The following is a 23,203-nucleotide window of genomic DNA, read 5'->3' as shown; positions in this document are numbered from 1 at the left end:
CTACAATGTCAATATACTCATTTGAAATTCCTTTTTATCAGAGATGCTGTAAGCAGCGCTATTGTTAAAACTTGCTTACCGAAAATAAGACCGTCTGGGTTTTCACTAATTTAGACAGCCTACAAAATTCCTTGCAACCTGTCAATAATTACGAATCAGGAAACTTTGCTATGAACTTGTGATTTTAATACGAATAATTTGTTGAAGAACGGATTATGTTTATAATCGCAAATGTACTTATCATCCGTCATACTTTGTACATTCTGGGGTGCTTCTTGTTTTCAGGACCTCTGAACATTCCCTGTAATTATTATCATTATTATCCTTTGTTGATCAATAATGATATGATTTGTCAACATGAAGAACAGATGAAGGTAACAATATGCTGACTGAATACACTGTACATGAATAATCAAAATAAGCAAAAATACTTTTGGGACAAAACAGAATAATCGTCGAGATTTATGCATTTTCATGTAAATGCTCAATGATATATACAGGGTTGTTTTTTTTCTCTTATACAGCCACTCACCTGTCCTCAGCTGACCGTCGGTCTGTAAGACAACCCTTGACCTCAGATTGTTTAGAACCAACGTCTGATGAGTCTCTGCTATACCGAGTTCCCATGGTAACCCAGCATGTTTGATTCCTGTCCATGTGCTAGCTCCCGTTCCTCCATCGTGACCAGAGATAGTGATGTGTTCAGCTTTACCCTATAAACAATGTAATATTTGAGAAAGCTTTAGTGTGTAGTACACAGAGTGTTGTCATCAGTCAATACAAAGATTCATCTTGCTAAGATGTCCTACATGTGTATTAGATGGGGACTCACCACCCTTTTATAAGGTACAATAGATGGTAATGCCCACATGTGTGTAATCATGTTGCAAATTTTACTCAAACTCTGTTTACTAAAGTTTTTATCCCTAAGAACTTAAAGTTTAACTTAAAACTGTCAGAACTTCATTATCTTGATGAAATAATGAGTCCAATTGATTTTTCTCTGGTAATCATCAAATTTTGGTCTCTGAGTAATAAGGTGCTAGGCCAGTTCCCAAAAGCAAGGTCACCTACCTTCAGAGGGACTCAGCGACGACCCCTGCGTCTATGTCAAAATGTTACTACCAAGGTAGAGTTTTGAGTCAGAAAGAAGTGGGAGATCAGTTCCTCAAATCAAGACTTACCTTGGCTACCCCAGCAGCGACGACCCCTACGCCAACCTCTGACACCAACTTGACACTGATCCTAGCCTCTGGGTTGGAGCACTTGAGGTTGTAGATGAGCTCCGCAAGGTCCTCGATGGAGTAGATGTCGTGATGAGGGGGAGGGGACACCAGCCCCACCCCAGGGATGGAGTAACGGGTGGAGGCAATGTCCTCAGTGACCTGTGATGGAGAAGAATGAATATGTAAGAAACGGTAGTCTCTTGGTAAATCCACTAGTAGAAAGATGAATTTCAAATGAAGGCCCCCCATAAAAAAAAATTGTTGGAGAGAGAAAGCGATATGAAAGGGTCACCTGCCCACTCCTTCCCCAGGACCCCTAACACAGCTTTCCAGGGGGGTGTTTCACAAAGATTTAAGTATGACTTAGAGTTGCACTTAAATGTCTAGTTGCGTGCAGTATAAAAGGCATGACAGCATTGGTCAGATCATGCCAAGAGGACGCGCACTACTGCGTATTGATCAATAAGATTGCGCGTTGCATATCATGTACACGTCGACATTTAAGTGCGACCTAAGTCATGCTTAAATCTTTGTGAAACACCCCCCAGGTACACTAGTGAAGGTACTAGTAACAAAATGCATGAAGATTGCTACTGAGCCAGCTGCTCTGTGTCAAATTCCCACACCAAGAAAATCAGTATTTGCTGTAACAAAGTCAATGGAATATCAAAGGTAGGCATTTCCATTTTTTTAAGAAATCAAAATTTTAGTACATCCAAATTCCAACTCTCATTTTTCATTGTTCTCCATTCTTTCACTCACTCTTCAAGCCATGATAATTTAAGACCATTAAAAGTTGATCCTATCAACTTAAAACTACAAAACAAGATGGAGACCAGTCACTTAAAAGGTCCCGCATATAGAAGAGTTGGATGCCCACAAATCAAGGAACTGCCCAGGAACATTGTCTTTTATTCTTTCTTCTTCAGTTCTCTTTACCCTAACCTTGAAGCCTTACCTTATATCCTGGGAGTTCCCCACCTTCCCCAGGCTTGGCTCCTTGGGCCATCTTAATCTGTAAGTCATCAGAATGGGCCAGGTAGGAGCTGGTTACACCGAACCTTCCCGAGGCTACCTGCTTGATGGCCGACCGGGTGTTGTCCATTGGGTCATCGGTGTGCAGGTAACGGTCTTCTGTCTCTCCACCCTCTCCTGTGTTACTCTTAGCACCAATTCTGAAAGGGGGGGAGAGAAGGGATATCTTCCTGAGCATGAAACCTACTTAGAGGGTATTGCAAGAAATTATTTACAATCAATTGCACTTTCACAAGTGATAGATCAATTTGAACTAAAGCAAATAAATTCACACTAGTCAATGTCATGGACAAGAAGCAGACAGCGATCAATTAAAACATTGCAATTAATTACAAGACTTATGATTAATCTACATGTAGGTACCAAAATTGCAAAATTCTTAAAACAATCCATTAGTCATATAAGGATACTTTAAGGTGACATAATTATTTGTTTAATTGAATAATGAAGAATATAGAGCTAGAACACTCTGACCTCTCTATGTTATACCATTCTTTGTTTCTTCCTTTTATCTCTTTCTCCTCTACTTCATAAAACAACGAGGGATACCCCCTGTCCCATATCTTCAGTCAAGGTCAACCAAGACTTCCAATCCTTAGCTAATAAGCTGTGTGTCTCTATGGAGAGACTAAAATAGCTCATACCAGTGTATGTACCTCTTGAAATTAGGATCATGTATCAGAACATTGAGCCTTTGATCTTATGGTCAAGCAAATGACGCAAAGAGCCACTTACCTGTTCATGGCCTTCGCCAGTGTGCTATGTGCCTCTATGGACAGACTGCCAAAGCTCATGGCCCCGGTGTTGAACCTCTTAACGATAGACGCAGCTTCTTCCACCAATGATAGGTCCAGAGGTTCATCGCTCGGTACCATCTCCAACTGACCTCTCAGGGTACACATGCGAACCTAAGGTAAAAGAGAAAGGCAAATTATTGATTGGTCTACAACCACTTCGTCTCCTTTCCGATGAGTCTTACCACACATGGGTTAATCCCTACAATCATCTACAACAAGGTTCAAAGACAAGTGGATGAGCATTCAAACATTTAATTTGTGGTTGCTCATCCGACCTTGTGTAATTTGGAACAACCTAAAACATTCTAAGCACCAGCATAATTTCAGATGAGACCTGGGCCCCATAACACAAAGGTTAGAGATTGATTGTTACATGAAATGGCCTCTAAAGACCACTGTTGCATGTTCATTTTGGTCTGTAGACTGACAAGGAGGCAATCAGTTTTTGTAATTTCAAATTAGTGATTAATTGCTAACCTTTGTGTTACTGGGCCCTGGCCACCTGGGGCCTGTTTCATAAAGATTTATGACTCTACAGTAAGTATGGTCACTGTTCCCTAGGAGCTTGTACCTACCTAGGAAACCTTGTGATTGGGTGCTGAATACTGTTACCATGTTAGCTGCCATAACAGTGAAGTAACTATAGTACTTGAAAATGGGTCCCTGGGGCTGTTTCAAACTTTCATAAAGCTGCTTGTGAGTTACAAGTAACTTTAAGAATGGGTGATCCTTTCTTGTGGTAAACGATATCTACCATAGTGCATAAGAAAGGTTTAACAGCCATTATTAACCCTAACTAGCCAGGCCTTTTTGGCTGTTCTGTGGCCTGAGATCTCGGCCGCCGATCGAGCGAGCACCGCAAAAAATTTGCACGCTGGTAGTGTGCGATGTAGTCTACAAAGCTGTATGGTAAAATTTTCCAAAATAATGAGATTTTATTTTATATGAATTACTTATGCTAATTTATGCATAAAATCATACTTTTTGCTCTAATTAACTAAATAAAGCTCCTAGAATACTAATTTTTTGTGAAATTATTCTTTGTAGCATTCTTAACAATTGCAATTGAAATAAACTTCGTTTTGGAAATCAGTTTCTCATGTATTTTATTGTTTTATGAATTTCTTATGTATTTCTTTTTTTTTCAACCTTTTGTTTTTCTTTGTTTTTTCACCAGATTTATTGCACAAGTTTTTTGAAGCATAATTATGCTAAAATCAATTGAGTTCAGCTGGTGGAAGCGCCGTGGTGTAGTGGTTCTGACTCTCGCCTTGTAATCAGAGGTTCGTGTGTTCGAATCCCACCATGGCCTAGCGCCCTTTGGCAAGGCGTCAATCCATACTTTGCCACTCTCACCCAGGTGCTAATTTGGTACCGGTAGGAAACAACGGTCATTGTGGTTGGTTTAGCAAGTTTGTGCCTAAGAGGCTGCTTGGAAAGCTATGAATCCAGTGACCGGGTAATAATAACTCGTAGATTGATAAAGTGCTATATAAATGCCAATTATTATTATTATTATTGTTTAAAGTAAAAATAATCATATCTTTATGAATAAGATGAAAAAACTATATCTGCATTGACTCTGTACACAAACTCACATTTTGGAACAATTTTTGGTCTGACATTCACTTACGAAATGTTGCATAATTTCGGACCCGCATACCCGGGTGTCGTAAATTTGGTCTCAAAAGATGCGTGAGACTTACATGTTAAAGTATAAACTCTGTGAGTGGCGCAGTCAAAAAATTTTGCGTGGCAGACTGATCGCAGAAAATGTTGAGGAGGGGGGTTGATTCAACCCCCCCCCGGCCATTTTAGGGTTAAAGCCGCTCTTAAAAAACGAACAGCTTTATAAAACACCCACCAGGTATTTTTGAAATATATAGATATATTATGTTAGACTTTTGTTCAAAATAATAGATCTGATGTCAAATCAATTTACTTGAGATTTAAAGCACTTACTGATTCCTTCTGTGACTCTACAAACTTGGTGTAAGCATTCTGATTCTTGTTCCGTGCTGCATCTTGCAAATTGGCAATGCTGACTGGGTCGTTGACATGCTTCTCACCACCATCACGCCAGTGGTATGATCCACCCTCGAGATTGGTAGATATATCTCCTTGTAGTTCAGCATATGCCACTCTGTGCCTTTCAAAAGCCTGCAAACGAAGAGGAAGAAATGAAGAAAATCTAAAAGCCTCTTCAAGATGATTCACACTTTGTAATTTTTAAGGTTTGAACTGAATAATCAATAAGCAGTCTCGCTGTTGTAAGATGCCTATATAATCCATTCGTATCTTATTCCCTCATCGTTTTTTTCTCCTCATATCAGTATAAAAAGTGTCATCATGAGTTTGGAAGTGTCTGAATGCACAGATTATAGCACTGGGTTCCGCAAAAGGGCACTATATGGGGAAGGGGTAGTGCTGTAGCTCGGATTGTTTACCCGGCTGAATCCTGCCTAGTTGGCATTGACCGGCTCGGAGCTTTACGGGCTGGGTTTCGGAAAATAAACCCGGATTGTTTGATAATATTTGAGGTGTCATTTGTCACCGCAATAAAAGTTGTGAAACTATTTTTAACAAGCAATCCATCCACCTAGTGTGATGGTCGAGGGGACAGGTCAAAGGCCAACCATCCCTACCTTTTTTTCATTTTTTCCCCATCATGATCGGACCTCCTGTCTGAGTTATGGCCTTGTGTGTGAGGGATCGAGATGATATAGCTAGCCGGCTAACGGCGCACATGCACACAGTACCTGCCATGTGATATCGTCTGACTGGTCATGTGATTGGCTGAGAGTAATGGTTTCACTGGGTGAGAATGTCCAATTTGTTTACAAGTAAAGGCCAGTTGGTCCATTAGGCATGGTCATAACTCAAGAAGTTTTCCTTTTGATATTATGACTGTGATGACATGCAGAATATTTCTCTCTTTTTTGTAAAATAATCTGTCCGGTTTATTGAGATATCTTTTATACCAGTTTTTTCTGCTAACCATAAAAGCCCTCCCTCCCCCCAAAACCCTGTTGTGTTGACATTTTCCACAAAGTCGGTGATCCGAAAATAATAGCTCAGCTGGGAGTGGGTGCAAAACAATTTAATTCCCATTTAAAGGATACATTAAAGAGGGTGGACGAGACGGACGAGAAGAGGAGGGTGCCGTTACCGGGAGAGAGAGAGAAGGGGGGGGGGGGGGGCGGGGGTATGTGTACAAGAGCAAAAAAACAAAAACAAAAAAAAAACGTGAGAGATGACTAAATGGATGATATGGGGGTAGGATGATATTGGACCGATTGTCAAAGTTTAATATGAAATAAAAATGTATTTTGATTCATTTTTTTTATTAAAAATATTTTTATTAAAAATATTATTACTGGTAGCTGAAGGCTAGAATAAGACAGATAAAAATAAATCATACACAAAAAATAGTTTGATTAAAATATTCTATTGCTTCAAAGCAAATATGAAGAATGAAATACGCTCAGAAATTAACTCTTTCTGCCACCTCCACCCCTCCGAAAAAAATCTGCCCTATGATAGACAGAAACAATCTCTGTGAGAGCCTGTTTGAAAATTGGGTCACCAGAATGATAACGTAATAAACAATGTGGTTTGTAATCTGCCTCTTGATTTCACACACACACACACACACACAAAAATCATCTCAAAGCACATGTTTCGTAGTAAATCACTAGCGGTGCACAGACTGTGCTGTTGACCGCTGCACTGGTGATGTGAGGAATTGCGATTTGGCCTTGTATCGTCTCAAACTCTCAATTCCTCTCTACATTACTACTGGATGATATAAACAATGAATTAAATATTTTGGGGGTTTGTATCGTCTTTTGAGAACAAGGTCAGAAGGTGATGTCGGTCACAGATAAGAGTCAAGTAGGTCAAAACTTTGTACTTTTGCATGGACATAAATCAATTTTAGCCGGACCGGGTTACCGGGCCTCTCCGGGTCGAGCTATGATTCTGATAAGATTTACGAGCCGGGTTCGGACCGAGTTGAAGGAACCGAGCTACAGCACTAGGAAGGGGACTTTAACCGATGCAACTGACTTGATACTATAAAGGGATGCAGCTGTACAAACAAGACCTTTGGAATGGCCTCTCAAGCTTATGGTTGCATGCGCCTTTTGCTCAGTAGACTGACGAGAAACCAATCAGAACTGTTCTTTCAAAGTAGCGATCAATCGTTAACCTTGGGTCAGGAGACCCGGAAAGGAAAAAAACCAAGGCTTGGCCAATCAGTGGATGCCAGATAAAATTCTAAGAAAAACATGTGCACCGTGAATCAACGAGAAGCTGATCACCTGGATATCGGAAAGGATGAAACAATTTCTAATTTGAATATCAAAGTTCATATCATTTAGAGAACTGCAAGCAAAAGGACTTTTAAAGAAAAAGCTGTGAGTCATATGTACTTTTTTATTGGGGAAGACATACAATGATTTTATTACAATTTGACACAAGTTCTGTACCCTATGGAAATACAGACAAAGCTCTGTCATCAGCCGATCAAAATCTATAAATTACTCATGTGGCAGTATTTAACTGAATTTTAAAGTTTTCTTTTATCTTTTATACATACTATATACATGTATGGGTAAATGCAGGAATGTGATGTGACATGATGCTTTAATTTGCAATTATTGTTACTAATGGTTTGGTTTATCACTTTGAAATGGTTATAATCACTGGCAAATCTAGGGAGGGGGGGGGGGCAAAGCCGATGCAACACCCCCTTTTGAGAGGCACATTTAAAATCTGACATGTAAGGATGTCTTTAAAACAGAAGTATGCCCCCCCCCCTTGAAAATGAAGACCTTTTGTTTGCATGTGAAATTTTTCCTCGGGAAAATGTGCCCCCCCCTGGAAAATCCTGGATCCACCCCTGGTTACAATGTGCACGTAGAGTATGAGTTCCAACATGTACATAAAACATTTGAATATAAATACAATATGAAAACAGAGTAAAAATAAATGTATTGATTATTGGTATGTACAAAATGACTAAATTTGAATCAAGATTTTGGTTAAAATTTTTTCAATCCATATCTTATTGTATGATGATTAAAATGAATCTAATTATCTCTTTTGAATGAATGATAAAAACGCAAATGAAAAATCTGGAAGACTTATACCCTTTTCATAAACCCATCCTCCAATTAGCCGCCTAAGAGTAATGCGGATAATTCAATAAAAATTGCGTTCACAAACTCCGAAAATAAGCCGCATTATTTTTACGAGCGCCCCTCCTGAAAAAGGCGGATAATTATCCACATTATTAAGAAATGCGTTCATAAACTCAAGATCTTGTCCCGATGCTGCTATTATGCGGATAATAGCAGCATCAAAATAATGCGGATAACTCTGGTCCTCCTCCAATTTTACGACCAAATTATGCTGCTATTAGCCGCATAATTGGGTTTATGAAAGGGGTATTACATTCCTGATTTTCAAATTGAAATAATACTTGCCTATTTAATATCCATGTCAGTAGCGGACTGTGACCCGGAGGAGACAAAGCATGGGGGGGGGGGGCACAGCATTGTTCAGACAATGCAGTGCCCCCCTTGCTTTGTCTCCTCTGGGTCACGGTCCGCTACTGACCCATGTTGTATCACATTGAAAATACAGCAAAGATGATGATGTACTTGTTGTAATTCATATTATTTCTACAGACACCACACAACATATTGCATCTCTTCAAATCAAAGCTGTATGGCACAGTCACACAATGCAAATTTTCTTTAGAGATCAAGAAATACATGTACTGTCATCAAGTTGATACACCATCCCAAATATCAGTACGGACAGAGAGTCACCTACAGAGTACTACAGAAAATTAGTTCATCAAAATATAAACTACAGCATTCAACACAGAAGTGGATTTGTTTTTGGGGAAAGACATCATCCTGAAGCCAATTAAGCCACCAAGACGGAACAAAACTTGCAAGTACATGTAATCTACAAGGAAGTCATATCTTGCATTTGGGAGAAAAATAATCTACTGGACCTGACTCATTTCAAACACCTTTATAAAAAGTACATTTATAAAAAGAATTAAGCCTGGATTTTACTGTGGATTTTAAGTTTCCTTTTGATAATCTAGACAAACTTTGAATGATTTTATCTTTAAAAATTGGGGGAAATATCCGTGGCTCATGCATGACACATTTTGTGGAATAAGCCTTCCTGAAGCCATCAAAACTTGTTTTTTTCTAAACTCTCTATGCACCTTGAACACTCTGCAGAGTGGATTTTGTACTTTTTACCAGACTATCATTGATATCAGCAGTAGTTGTATGATTAATTTATATAAAGTATAAGGTCAAAATGATTTGTGTAACCGTTTTGATACTTATTATCCTTGTCACATGTGATACATGTATGTGCAAATCCAAAGACGAAAGAAAGACTGTTTTAGAAGGAGATAGTGTACTTTTTCACTTCCCATATCCATGTAACAGTACACTAATCACACTACAGTATGGATTAAGAGACCCTTTATACACTTTAAGAGATACAGATGCTGATATTGGACCAGTAGAAGTGGACAGATTCATTTTCAAAATAAGAAAAGAACATGGTAATTGCACACTACTTGTTACAATTATCTCTGTAATTAGAAGTGATGAAGGATTATACATTTTCTTTGCCTATCGGGAGGGTAATGTACATGGTGATTCATTTAAAAGAATTGCTTTGGATGTTGATTTACTTCCTGGAAAGGCTTTCTGTACACAAAATAAAGAAAGGACAACTGGGAATTGGGTAGCATTAGACTGTTTGGCTCCAGTTGGGAGTCTATCAGGTCAAATTGACTGCTATCAAAATGGAGAGAGAATGCCCCCATTAACATCACCAATTGAAACTGTCCAAGATTTAAAGCAAACCATAATTGCAAAGAAAACTTATCCAGTTTTTTGTTGTGCATCTTTGCAAAGAAATGTCAGAGATATGTGTGAATGTAATGATTTTGTATGGAAATTAGCTGATGATAAAAACTTGAGCTCAATGGTAGATCCTTGTGGCCCATTAAAGTCAGATCACCATGAAATGCATACAACAGCCCCTACTTTCACTTTCCCTGAACTTGTACCATCAACATCAGCAAATGTCAACAAAAATGACCCTACGTGTATATGTACATGTACTAGTTCAAGCCACTTGACATACATGTATGTAATTATAATAGTTCTCATTTTAATTCTTAAGATAATTATTGTGATTCATAGGCAGTATTATCACATCAAAAAGAAAGACAAAATACTTTTTCAGATGGCGAGACCTAAACGTGAAAACAGATCATAAATGTACGCATGAATTTTCTGAACCTTTACAAAAGTGATTTAGGCACACTCGTTCAATATGAATATAAATATCTATTACCTAGTCAATTTGTAATTATTTTGTTTTAAACCAAAATGTACATAATTATACAACCACAGGTGACAGCCAATTTCATATATGTACATATCTAAAGTAAGAACCAAATTATTTCAAAATTCAATCTTTTATAATGGACCATTAATATTGGAATGCTTTATCAAAGCAAATAAATGATAGTTGCTCTCTCTAAACGTTTTTTAGAAGAATAATATGAAATCATCAGTACTTCTTCATTTTAGACTTCATTATAATCTGATTTGTTTGTACGTATGGGTTGTTACATGTAGGTAATTCTTTCCTTTTTTTTTTCTGCTGAAATTTTTGTTAAATATTATAATGTCTATATTATATCATATATATATAGGCCTATGTGTATACCTTTTTTGTGTTGAGAACATTAATTGAAATGAATTATACATTTTACTAAAGGAGGTATAGTAGTCTTGCAATGCCATTGGCCTTTCTTTGTCTTTATCTGTACATGATGCTAATACCTCGGTCACATTTGCTCTACAGCAGCTGTACGGCAAGTCAGCCGTTTTAACATTTTTCTATCTTAGGTTGGATAAAGAATAAAATGGCTGTTTTTTTCATTAGCCGTATGATCGCCGTAGAGCAAATGTGACCGAGGTATAAATTACATTTTCTACATTATTAGAGCAATTTTATATGATTTTGGGAAATTTTGTGTGTAATATGAAGAAATAACAAAAGGCTTGCAGATTGTGGCCAAGTGGATTAAAAGTCTCCGGACTTTGAAAAAGAGGGTTGTGGGTTCAATGCAAACCATGGCACTTTTTCCTTTCACAAGAAATATATACACATTGTGCGGCACTCGACCCAGGAGAAGTAAATGGGTACCAGTTAGGATGAATTCCTTGAATGCAATGAGCTTCTGCTTGAGTTTGTCCAGGTATGGGTGCTCATTCTTGTCATAGTCTTTTACATGATGGATGCATAAGAAATGTGTGGATGTAAAATTATCGCATTAAGTTCGGACTGAGGTAATTTGTGCCAGCCAACATGGGGCAAGTTGAGCCATGGTAATTTTTATGGTAATATATAATAACAAAACAAACAAACCTTAAAATCCAATGATATGCAGGCAGAACGAAGCAAATTCACATGACAGTTCTTTTACTTTTAGAGGATGTTAGTATTTATAGAGAATTAGCAAGTGAAAAAAATTTAAATAAAAAATCGACCTGCCTGTTCTTCCCACATACATAGTTTTTGTGGCTCAACTTATGCCAGAAGGTTGCACAATTTACCCCACAGAAGGGGCAAGTTGAGTCATTTGATATAGTTTTTTTAAAGGTCACAATGACTTTCAGTGTGGGGGTAGAAAGTTATAGGTGAAAAATATTTCCCAAGAATCGTTAAAGGCAAGGCACTATTTTCTAATACTACAATATTATTAGTCATATCAATTCTAACATGCAAAATGCAAAAGTGTCACAACTTACCCCGCCTTCCCCTACTTATCAAGTTGTCCGGTTTTGATAATTGTATGTAATAATGAATGCATTCACTAGATGTACATGAATGTAAAGGATTGTTTTTTCAGATATACACTACATGCATACCATTCAGTTTGTACACTGTAGTTCATGCTTGTACGTATTAACATAAAAATATTGATAAAAATGTGAAATATTCATTTCTTGCACAATATGAACGCATGAATGTAAAGGGGACATGGTTTTTCAGATATATTTGAGGTCTTCTTCACATGGCCAAAAGACATATATAAAGTTTGTTTTTTAAATGTCATTTTGGCGGTGTACTTGTCAGCAAGTACACCGCCTTATTGTAAGGATGTACAAATTATCACTAAAACCCCTTTCTAATCTTGTAAAAAAAAAAAAAGAATGCATGTAAATTATGCCATCCAATGGAAGTGAAATTTCATTTGTTAATTCATTAGTGTAGTATGTGTGTCATATCTTTGTGTTGTTAGTTTTATCTTTTCGGTTTATATGTTATTTATTTTCTTTTGACATGTGCTCAATTTGAGGATTGACCTTTTTAGGTCAATGGCCATTGTTAATCCCCACATACATGTAACATCTTTTAAAATGCCACATACAGGTACATGTTGTAATTTAATATGTTGTATTAAATATAATGTCCATAGTGAGTAGTTAAATTTGATCTGTCAAATATAATTCGATGTCATTTAAATTGATGCAAAATGAAATCCAATTAAACTAAATTGGTTTGAAATTGAAAGCAAACTAGCTCCACCAAATAAAACTAGCTCAAACTTTTTACATATTTTTATTGGCATTCATTGTCTCCAAAGTTCTTGTCTATTTCTATCCAAATCAATCACAAAGTAGATTCATACATTTTTTGTATAATGTTTTAATGATAAATTCCAGTCGTGGTGACAATTGCAAAATGCGTTCACTAGAATCCAATAGAATGACCATCCAAGTGTCTGTTTGTCTGAATAAAAAATATATGCCAAAGGATTCTAGAAGAATCTATGCAAATGGTAGAAATTAGCAAAATAAACATTCAAGTCAAATTATCAGGCATTCTTTCAAGCAATGATAATGCACTGTCCCACATATGCTTATCTGTGTTGGCAATCTACAGTGTGATTCTTTTTAAGCTCAGATTTCATCATTCAATAACAAAGTTTAGTTTAAGTTTCTTTCATACCAGATCTTGATCCATGGTGCTCTTGTTACATTTAATCTTAACTTTACAGACTTTCTTGTGAAATCAGTGTTTACTGCAACTATTTTTACTTATCTCAACTTCATGAGTTTTTTTTATTATTGAAATGGATTTTGTATTACTATAATAACAAAGAATCGAAATTTAGTACAATTATTGACAGTTATATTTCTCAATATGGAGGATTTGATTTTGTATTACATGGTAATTGTACAGAAAAAAGAACATATATTACATGTAGAAAAAATAAAAATGCCATATTATTATAAAGCGATCATTTACGCTTGGTTTGATTTTAAGCAAACTGTTCAAGATAAATCAGGTTTTCAGAATATCCAGATCGAGAAGGAAAATTTGTGGTTCAATTCGAAAATAAAAGATCGCAATGGAAATGTATTGTTTTTTAAAAGATGGTTCGATATTGGAATTCTTAAGGTAAAAGACATTATTTTAGATTCCAAATTCAAATCATTAAAGGAAATAGAAGTTTTATTTGAAAAAAGTATGCAAGTCTTTTTCAGGAGTATAACATTGTAATGAATGCCATACCAAATGTTTGGAAAAGGAATGTAAGTTTGAGTTACTTTTTGAGATTCTGCAACCTTAAAGTGAAGATAATACACAGAATGTTTTGATGAATGTAAATAGGAAAAGAGGTTCAAAGTTATTTTACACCATGATTTTGAATAAGATAAGTATTAACCCTATCTAGGCCGGGGTATTTTGGGAGTTCCTATGGCCGGGGGGGGGCCTCCCAGGCCCCCCCTAAGATCTCGGCCGTCGACCGCGCGATCGCGCCGAAAATTGGCACACGGGTTGCCTGGGACATAATCTACAAGATTGTATAGTAATTTATTTCATGCAAATTGCTATTAAGTGATTATGCTAATTTATGCGTAATTAGTATGCGAAATCATACTTTTTCCTCTAACTCCCTAAATAAAGCTCCAAATGTACTAATTTTTGGTATAGAAACTCTTTGTGGTGTCCTAAGCAAGAGTACATGAAAAAAAATGTGATATCAAATCATTTTCTTATGTATTATATTGTTTTTTGCAATTTCTTATGTATTTCTTTGTTTTTTGACCTTTTGTTTTTCATTGTTTTTTTCAATGAAATTTGTTGGGGACTCTTCTGTGATCATAAAAAGCATAAAATGAATACATTTAGACTAGCAAAACTAAAAATAATCATACATTTATGAAATTTGGTTGAAAACACAATTTGCATTGACTTTGTACACGAAATCACGTTTTTGAGCAATTTTCGGTCTGACATGCACTTACATAATGTTGCGTAATTTCGGAACCACATACCCGGGTGACGCAAAATTGGTCTCAAAAGTTGCGCAAGACTTGAAAGTAAAAACTCAGCGAGCGGCGCGGTCAAAAAAATTCGCACGGCGAAAATATCGCACGATTCGTTGAGGGGGGGGGCCTCCGAGGCCCCCCCCCCCCGGCCTAGATAGGGTTAAGCCTAAAGCTGAAGAAAGATGGGAAATATTTTACAAGAAGAGATTGATTGGAAATCTGTATGGTTATTTAATTTACAAACTATCAAAGAAAATAGAATAACAGAGTTTAATTTTTTATTTTACCTCATAGATATACATGTAATTTGTATAAACGGAAGTTAATAGATAATCCTTTATGTTCACATGACAATGAAATTCAAGACAGCGTTCATTTAATTGTGACTTGTAAAAAAAACAATTATTCTGGAAACAATTTAGTAGCATTGTGTATAAAGTTGTAGGCATTACTTTTGATTTTAATGTTGCTACTCTGATAAAAGGATATGAGTTAAGAACAAAAAGCATAGAGTTTTGAATATTCTAATCATGTATGCAAGGTTACTATTTATTCCATTTTTATTCGAACAGAAAGTCAGAGTTGTAGAATTCATGATTTTGGAACACAGTCCGACCTCTCTTATCCGGACACGTTGGGACCAGCACCAATCCGGATAAGGGATTTATCCGGATCTGGGAGACCCAATATTAAATACACGCAGCTGCGCTGCCGGCTGCCTCCCCAGGCCACCGGCGGTAGCTACACTGCACTATTGTAGTGGGCGTACGGTAAAGACAATATTCACTGCAGAGTCAGTGCAAATTATAGGCAGTGTTTTTTATTGAAATGAAATCGATCGATGGCCAAAACTCTTGGATAATTTACCTGCTAAAATGACTGAGGTATACATCGAGAATACTTCGAAAGAAAGTGAATGACTCGATGAAACCAAGTTTTAAAATTAGATCATCGCGGCGGGTATCGCAGCTTCGCAATGTCAGCCATTGTTCCACTGACTGTAGGCTCAAACATGATAGATGGCGCTGTCCGTATTGAGGCCTAAAGTTAGCTAGCAAGACTTTCCCGCGAAGCAAAAAGAGAAACGTGATGAAATGTTTGCGCTGCACCCTGATTTACTGGAAATTATCATTCCTAAAGTTCTTTTGGTGATTTGGGTGAGATATTTTCATGAAAAATATGTTTGGTGTAGGGTGACTATGTTTGGAAATATATGTAATCAGAGTGGGTTTATGTATAGGATTGAGTTTAGATTGAAATCTCATTTCCTCACGTACCTGTACTAGATTAAAAAAAAAAAAAAATCTCGGCAAGTGTGCGTCCGGATAATAGAGAGATCCGGATAAGGGGAGGCCGGATAAGAGAGGTCGGACTGTACTTTGTTTATTCAAAAGGTTGATTTGTAATCGTTTAGAAATAGAGAAGCATTGTAAAAGTAAGAATTTGTGTAGTTTTGAAAACAGTATTGTTGAAGAAAATATTTCATGCTTTGTTTGACATTGTTTACATTTTATGTAACTATTTCATGTGATTTTTTTAGCAATAAAATTATTTTAAAAGAAAAAAAATTTTTCATGAGTTGGGAGCTTGGCAAAGCAAAGTTGTGGCAAATAAGTAAGACATTGAAGGCTTTGTTTACTAAGAAATCCAGCCAGCCCAGCGAAATACATAAAAAGTTGCTATGATAGCAAGTCTTGCTAAAATTTCATCTACCATGATAACAGTGAAAACAGTGCTTCCTAATTGGCCCTTTCAATGAAAGTTGACATCCCAGCAAGGGTAGCTATCACAGCAACTTCTTATAAAATGGGGCCCTGGTGAAGACAGAGGTGTGAGTGGTCCCAAATAAAGAGATGAAAAACCTGAAGAGTATCGGAAAAAAGCTGAATAATGAAAAGAGCTCACACAATATTGTACAGAGGCAAGCTACAATCAGATGAATCAATGTGAAAATCACCCCCTCCCCCCCAAAAAAAAGAAAGGTAAATCCGCTAAACTGTTGAACCTTTAATGGAGAATGAAACCATTGGAACAAGATAGCTTGTGTGAAAACAGAAAAATCAAAGAAACAGATCAACAAAAGTTTGAGAAAAATCGGACAATAAATGAGAAAGTTATGAGCATTTAAATATTGCAATCACTAATGCTATGGAGATCCTCCCATTGGCAATGCGACAAGGATGTGTGATGTCACTGATGAACAACTCTCCCCATTACTTTAGTATATATTTCACTTGAATTGCCTCTTTTATCACATCTATCCAGAGATCATGTGTTCTTTCTACATGAGGGCATGTAATACATATTTTTTTAAAATACATCATGGATAAAGAGTTTGTATCATCATAAGAAAAAGCAAAGAGACATTTTGAGGGTATTTTATAGTCCACCAAAAGGAAAGTTGTTCATCAGTGACATCACACATCCTTGTCGCATTGCCAATGAAAGGATCTCCATAGCATAAGTGATTGCAATATTTAAGTGCTCATAACTTTCTCATTTATTGTCCGATTTTTCTCAAACTTTCTTTATTCTTATTCTTTGATTTTTATTTTTCTACACAACCCTATTTGTTCCAAAGGTTTCATTCCCCTTTAACGCCCATGTGGAAGAGCATGCTTACCACATGCTATTAATGTGATAATTTTTATTTTTGTATACATGTATTTCCTCACCTCTTCTGCTAGGATCTCAAAGGTAGCCCCTCCAAGCCTAGATGCTGTCCCAACAAAACATTTTTCAATCACCTCCTGAGAAAGACCCACTGCTTCAAAGATTTGAGCTCCCTATAAAGAGATTATGAGAACAAAAAGAATGGAACTTGGTGTTAATATCAACTTTATTTTTTCACAAGCAAATAATCATTCATTAAAATACAAAATTGAAATTCTAATAGTACATGGTCCATCACTAAATCACATTAAAACCATCTGCTAAGTTTCATCTTAAAGAGAATCCTTGAAACCATTTTACACAGAAAAGATTTCATTATAATAACTCTTTCACTCTAGTAGCGCTCTCAATTGTAACTTCAGAGGAGAGGGATGCCCATCTAACCAGCACCTTAGAGATGCCTTCTCCATTGCTGTAATGACCTGATGACAAATCTTAAAGACTTAATCTGTACCCTTCCACAAAGAATTAACGTCATTCACATAAAAACCCTCTGGCTACAGAGTAATCGTAGTATCAGTCTCAGCCATACCCTTAGAGATGCCTTTGTCTATTGCTGAAATTACCTGGTGACGTTTTCAGAATCAAACCTTCAGACTATACATTTACCCTTTCGCCGAGAACTGAAATATTCACACAATAAATCTTTGAGTAATTGTAGAAGCAGTCTTTAATACCTTGTTGTTCTGTAGAAGGGAGATACAAATTTGGGCAATCACCTTTGTGATGCCTTTTTCTGATACCCAATGTCTCGTTGACGAATCCAATCTCCAGACTAGTTTTTACTCTTTACCTTAATTCTTACTCTAAAGAACATTTTCATTGATAAATGTATTGATAACCTCTTGATAATCCTAGCTGCAATGTCACCTTGTAGCTCTGTAGAAGGGAGATACCCATCTTGGCCATCACCTTAGAGATGCCCTTCTCCGTTGCTGCAATGACCCGCTTCTGAATCTCCTTGATCCCGAAGTCCACTCCAAGAAGACTCTGCTCGTGGAGGCTGATCAGACACTCATACAAGAGGTAGGGACAGATGGCATCAGCACCATATCCCAGCAGGAGGCAGAGGTGGTGCATTTCACGGGCCTCCCCGGTCTCGACGATGAGACCGACATGGAGACGTTGTCGAGTCTTGATCAGGTGGTGGTGGGTTGCTCCCAAGGATAGCAGAGAGCTGGGAAATGAGCAGATTGGATATTTATTCCAATTACATTTGGAAATTATGATACATGAAAGGATGTTGATGTTCCCATGATCAATTTAGTAATTGTACCACAAACCATTAGCATGTGAGTGGTTATTGGTCAGTAATTTGCATATTTAGGGATCTATCACTGTCTGAATACAGGGGTGTTGGTAACATTTCTCAGAAGTTCACAGCACAAAAAAGATGTTGCAAAATGCAATAAATAATTTCATTGGAATTTACAAATGATAGATCAATTTTAAAACCACAGAAAATCAATTTAAACTTTATACTCTTGCAAGAAACTTTCCCGGCTAAGTTGCAAAATCACAATTTGATTGCAAAATTTGCAATTAATTGCAAGACTAATGTTTAATACATGTACATGTACCTACCTGTAGTAATGGCTTATAAATGATAGCAAGTCTAATAATTGCTCATTCTTGAAGCTATTGCCTAAAGCTTTTCAGCACCAACAAATTGCCATTCTAAAATATCAAGCTACCATTACAGTAATAAACAGTCAAAGACTTGTGCTTTTTAGCAGTCAAAACCATTTATTTCACTGCCATTCAGAGATGACAATTTAGTAAATAGTCAATAATGACAACTTTCGTGAAACATCTGAATGTACCTGACTGGCACTCTTTCTGGACCGGCAGCTCTGTCAGACAAGACCAACAGAGTGTAGCCCTGGTCTGCTGCTTCAGAACACTCGGCACAGATCCGGTCTATGGCTGGAACAAGTCCTGCAAATCCCGCTTCTACTGGGAATGTGGTATCAATGGTCTTGGTCTATAAATATTGAAGAGTATAATTATGATAAACCAATTAATAATATAATTATAATAATAAATATATAAATATAAATTATAAATATAATAAGTATAATTATGATAAACCAATTAACAGCAACAATGCTAATAGTAGTATCTATGCAAACAAGGGGCGGATTTTCCAAAGGGGGGGGCACATTTTCCAATAAAAATTTGACAAGCAGAACAAAAAAAGTTTTCATCTAACTCTGAAGGTCATTTCGTCTGTGGGAAATTTGACAAGCCCCCCCCCCCCCTCCACTTTCATAGGGGACCCACTTGGGTAAAAATGGCACATTTACATGTACATTGAAAAAAAAATTATGTCTCTCTAAAGGGCAAGGGCACAGGATGCCCCCCCCCATTGGAGCCTGCAGCATACGCAAGTCAACAATCAAATAGCTTGGATGAAAAATCTAAAAATATTCCAGGTAACAAGAGGGAGTTCTTCTTGCTTCCAAGAAATAACCCGATTTGAAAAGTTTATAAAACTGCATTTATAGTATAAACACTGGTACATATACAGGTAAAATGATAAATTTCTTTTCAGTATGTTTCTATGGTCTAAACAAAATGGCAGGTCCAATCAGTATCACCAAAAGACCTTTCCACAACCTAATGAAAAGCCCAAGAGATGTGAAGGGATTGTGTCTTTCATGATATCCAAGGGAACCAAGCTCTTGAACACCTATTCAAATGGAAGGCCACAACCACAAATCCGAAACATTTACCTTCCATGTACGAAGAGACGTGTCTTTGATGATCTCGAGGTCATGAAGGGTCAAGATCGGAGCATCCAAGAACAGACGGTTGCACTGCTTCTCACTTGGCTCTAGGATGTTGTCTTCAGGGCCGATGGGACATGCCTAGTAATGAAAAGAGATTTAAAACAATTTCAATAAGTAAAATAGGGGCGCCATCTTATAATCGTGCCATTGCTCGCCTTCCAAGTTAAAAATAATATTTGAATGAAACTGTCTTTATTGGATCTGGGGACTATTTATAACAAAAAAAATAGTGATTTTCCACTGAAAAATTTGCTCTGACCCACTCATACGCAAGGATTTTGGTAACTTATAACCAATGGCTGGTGAAAATCATGAACTGATCCAGAGGTTCCAAGGTAATGAGGAAGATATGTCTCTTACCAATGACATGACAATGCTTTCCCTGATGGGGTCAATGGGTGGGTTGGTGACCTGGGCGAAGAGTTGCTTGAAGTACTCAAAGACCAGTGGATTACGCTGAGACAAGCAGGCAAGAGGAGCATCGTTACCCATCGAACCTAGGGGCTCTTTCCTGGTTTGGAAGAGATGTGAGGAATAAAAAATTACTTTCATGATAAACAGGGGTATACACTACAATGGTTCCCTGTGGCAAGAGACCCTTTGGCTTCTGGGACCAGATCGCCTATGCACAAAGCCAATAGGAGTTTATGAAGAATTTCGGAGTCAACAAGTCAGTCTGTTTCAATCTGGAACAAAATGGTCTCTGTGCAAAGCCAATGGGAATTACGGAATTGATGAATCAATCTGTTGCCTCCTGGAACCAGATCGTGTCTGCACAAAGAGTTATAGAACTGAGGAGTCAACAAGTTTATCTTTTGACTTCTGGAACCATATTGTCTTTTTAAAAGCCCACCGTGGGCGAAGATTCTCAGAAACCCAGAGCACTTTACTTACCACTGTCAAGGTCATTCCTTCAACCTAAGAGCTAACTCTTCACTAGTTCCCTGTGATAATGTTACATTGTATTTAAAATAACAAATAGCTGCTGTGTAGCAAAATGCAAAAAATTACAACTTTAATAAAGAAAGCATTCAAAGTGTAATAAGATTTTGATATTTTACCTGCAAAAAACATGAGGGTCAAAATCATATACAAAGTATGTTGTGCAACAAACCCATGCTCTCCTCTTATCCATTTTCCTGTTTCTTTAGCTTATTTTGTCAGTTTCTCATTTCTGAAATTAAAGGATGTATGACACATGCTCCTGTAATGATTTCATTGGGATCAGAGGAGCATTTCATTAACATTTCTGTCCAACAACCTGTCAGATCTGACAACTTTCCTTTATTTTTATTGGCCACGTATCTCAGTTACCACGGCAACTGTCAAATAATTCAGGACTTGTCCAATAAAACCTTTGGCAAGTCCTTTCATGAAATGCTCCCCTAAAATGTCAACATAATGCTATTCTTGAAAAGTTAACCTGCTACAAAAAATATCCCCTCAATAAAAACTTGTGCTCAAACCAAATGGCATTGCAATATATCCCCCTAAATGAGGCTCCAGAATCTATCATATCAAGGCTATGCTAGACAACCAATGTGTTGTTCAAAGCATGAATTCGAAGAATTTATGTTTTTGGAAGTGTCGATCTACCAGGGTCCGTTTAAACACAAAGGTTAGGGGGTTCTACAATGATTTCTAAGCTTTGTGTTACAGGCCCCAGGTTTACCTATTACACATGGTTGGAGACTAGTGAATGCAGCAGACTGATCCGGACCATTTAAATTCTTCCAAATAAAACCTACAATGATCCTTACTGGAGCACAGGTCTAAACTCTAAACATAATTCTTTCTCAACTTACGCACTAAAATCAAGCATAATCTTAACATGAATTTCAAAGCTGCATAAACTGTGATTGCAAACCCCAAAATATGTGAATCCAGACCTTACATGTCACAAAAGATGCAGTGAAAATCAACACACACCCACAAACAACAACAACACAAAAAGGGTAAAGAAGGGAAGAGGAGAGAAAAAAGAAATCTGTAATCTTGTAGGGTTATCCTGGACAGGCCCAGACTTGGAGTTTGTGGACCTGAACCTATGACGACACGCTAACAGCAAGTCAGGGGGAGGGTACAGTAGTTCTTGAAGCTCGCTTACTTGTTCTTCACCATTGGAACGAGAAGCAGGTTGATGTGCTCCACGCTATAGCCAAACATGGCCAAACGATGGTCGGACTGGACCGGGACCAGAGGACCGATCTCTGGCTCTTCGCCCCTGGTCTCCATGTGGGCCTTGTAGAAGTCGTCCAGGGTGACGGACTGTGGGTAAAAGGGGAAGGCAAGGTGAAGATCTTGTGATTAATGCACAGGTCAAGGACATTAAAGATTTTTCTTTCATTGTTTGGGAAAACTTGAAAAGTTCACATTCCAAATTAACTGCCGGCTAACTAAAACAAAAAGAATAACCAGCGATTTTGAAAGCATAACTCTGCTAGGGAACCTAAATTGTTAGCTCAAAAGGGTAATACTCAGGGTAGGGTATAATAGATACCATACCAATATACCGGTAAGCCATAAAAGTGGCATTAGTCATGGTTTCACACCACAGATTAAAACCACATATTTGGGCAAGATTTAAAAAAAAGATAAAAAAATCAAATTTGGGTCATGTGGTCTAGGGGTTAGAGGGTTGGACTAACAATTGCAAGGTTGTGAGTTTGAATTCCCCCTTTGCAATTGTCTCCACTTTGATAAAAAGACCCGAGAGTAATTTTTGTTGTCTAAAAGGTCAGCCAATATGCAGCCATGATTGACTTAGACATGTTTCCTATGCAATGGGTTATACCAGCAGAAAGCTGTCCTGCCGAGTTCCTTTAGGAGTTACGATAACAGAAACAGAAACTGTAAATTTCAATATTTACAGGGCCCATCCAGGTGGATGTTTCATGAAGCTGTTCATGAAAGTTATGCACACCTTCACACATGACTAGTGACCATTTCTCTTTCTGTTTCTGTTAGGTAACTCTCGTAGGAACTTGGCAGGACAGCATTTTGCTGGTGAATGCCAAGCTGGTATATCATCATTTACCTCGGAAACATTGTACGTCTAGGATAATCAGTCATAGTGGCTGACCTTACAGATGACAGATATTACTCTCAGGCCTTTTCATCAATATGGAGACAATGGCAGAGTGGGGATTCAAACTCACAACCTTGCGATTTTGAGTCCAATGCTCTTATCACCGGACCACAGGAACCATATAATCTCTTTCATTCCTGACAGCTACGGATAAAATGCAGTCATTTAAAGAGACAAATTCTCATTTTTA

The 23,203-nt window shown here is 37.4% G+C and overlaps 1 protein-coding gene across 1 annotated transcript in view; it reads right to left on the bottom strand.

The window, feature by feature from the left end:
* LOC121414431 (putative glutamate synthase [NADPH]) overlaps positions 1–23,203 on the bottom strand; it is a 64,763-nt gene that overhangs the window by 14,492 nt on the left and 27,068 nt on the right. Inside the window, exons 11-21 of the mRNA XM_041607606.1 lie at positions 22,033–22,193; positions 20,286–20,436; positions 19,869–20,003; positions 18,957–19,117; positions 18,004–18,310; positions 17,136–17,246; positions 5,021–5,218; positions 2,997–3,169; positions 2,185–2,401; positions 1,185–1,385; positions 533–713 (exon numbers count right to left, since the gene is read on the bottom strand). Coding sequence (XP_041463540.1) covers positions 533–713; positions 1,185–1,385; positions 2,185–2,401; positions 2,997–3,169; positions 5,021–5,218; positions 17,136–17,246; positions 18,004–18,310; positions 18,957–19,117; positions 19,869–20,003; positions 20,286–20,436; positions 22,033–22,193 — 1,996 coding nt within the window. The remainder of the gene's footprint in view (positions 1–532; positions 714–1,184; positions 1,386–2,184; positions 2,402–2,996; positions 3,170–5,020; positions 5,219–17,135; positions 17,247–18,003; positions 18,311–18,956; positions 19,118–19,868; positions 20,004–20,285; positions 20,437–22,032; positions 22,194–23,203) is intronic.

Source organism: Lytechinus variegatus, chromosome 4 (assembly GCF_018143015.1).
Source record: "Lytechinus variegatus isolate NC3 chromosome 4, Lvar_3.0, whole genome shotgun sequence".
Taxonomy (NCBI): Eukaryota; Metazoa; Echinodermata; class Echinoidea; order Temnopleuroida; family Toxopneustidae; genus Lytechinus; species Lytechinus variegatus.
This window is presented reverse-complemented; position numbering and strand designations above follow the sequence as displayed.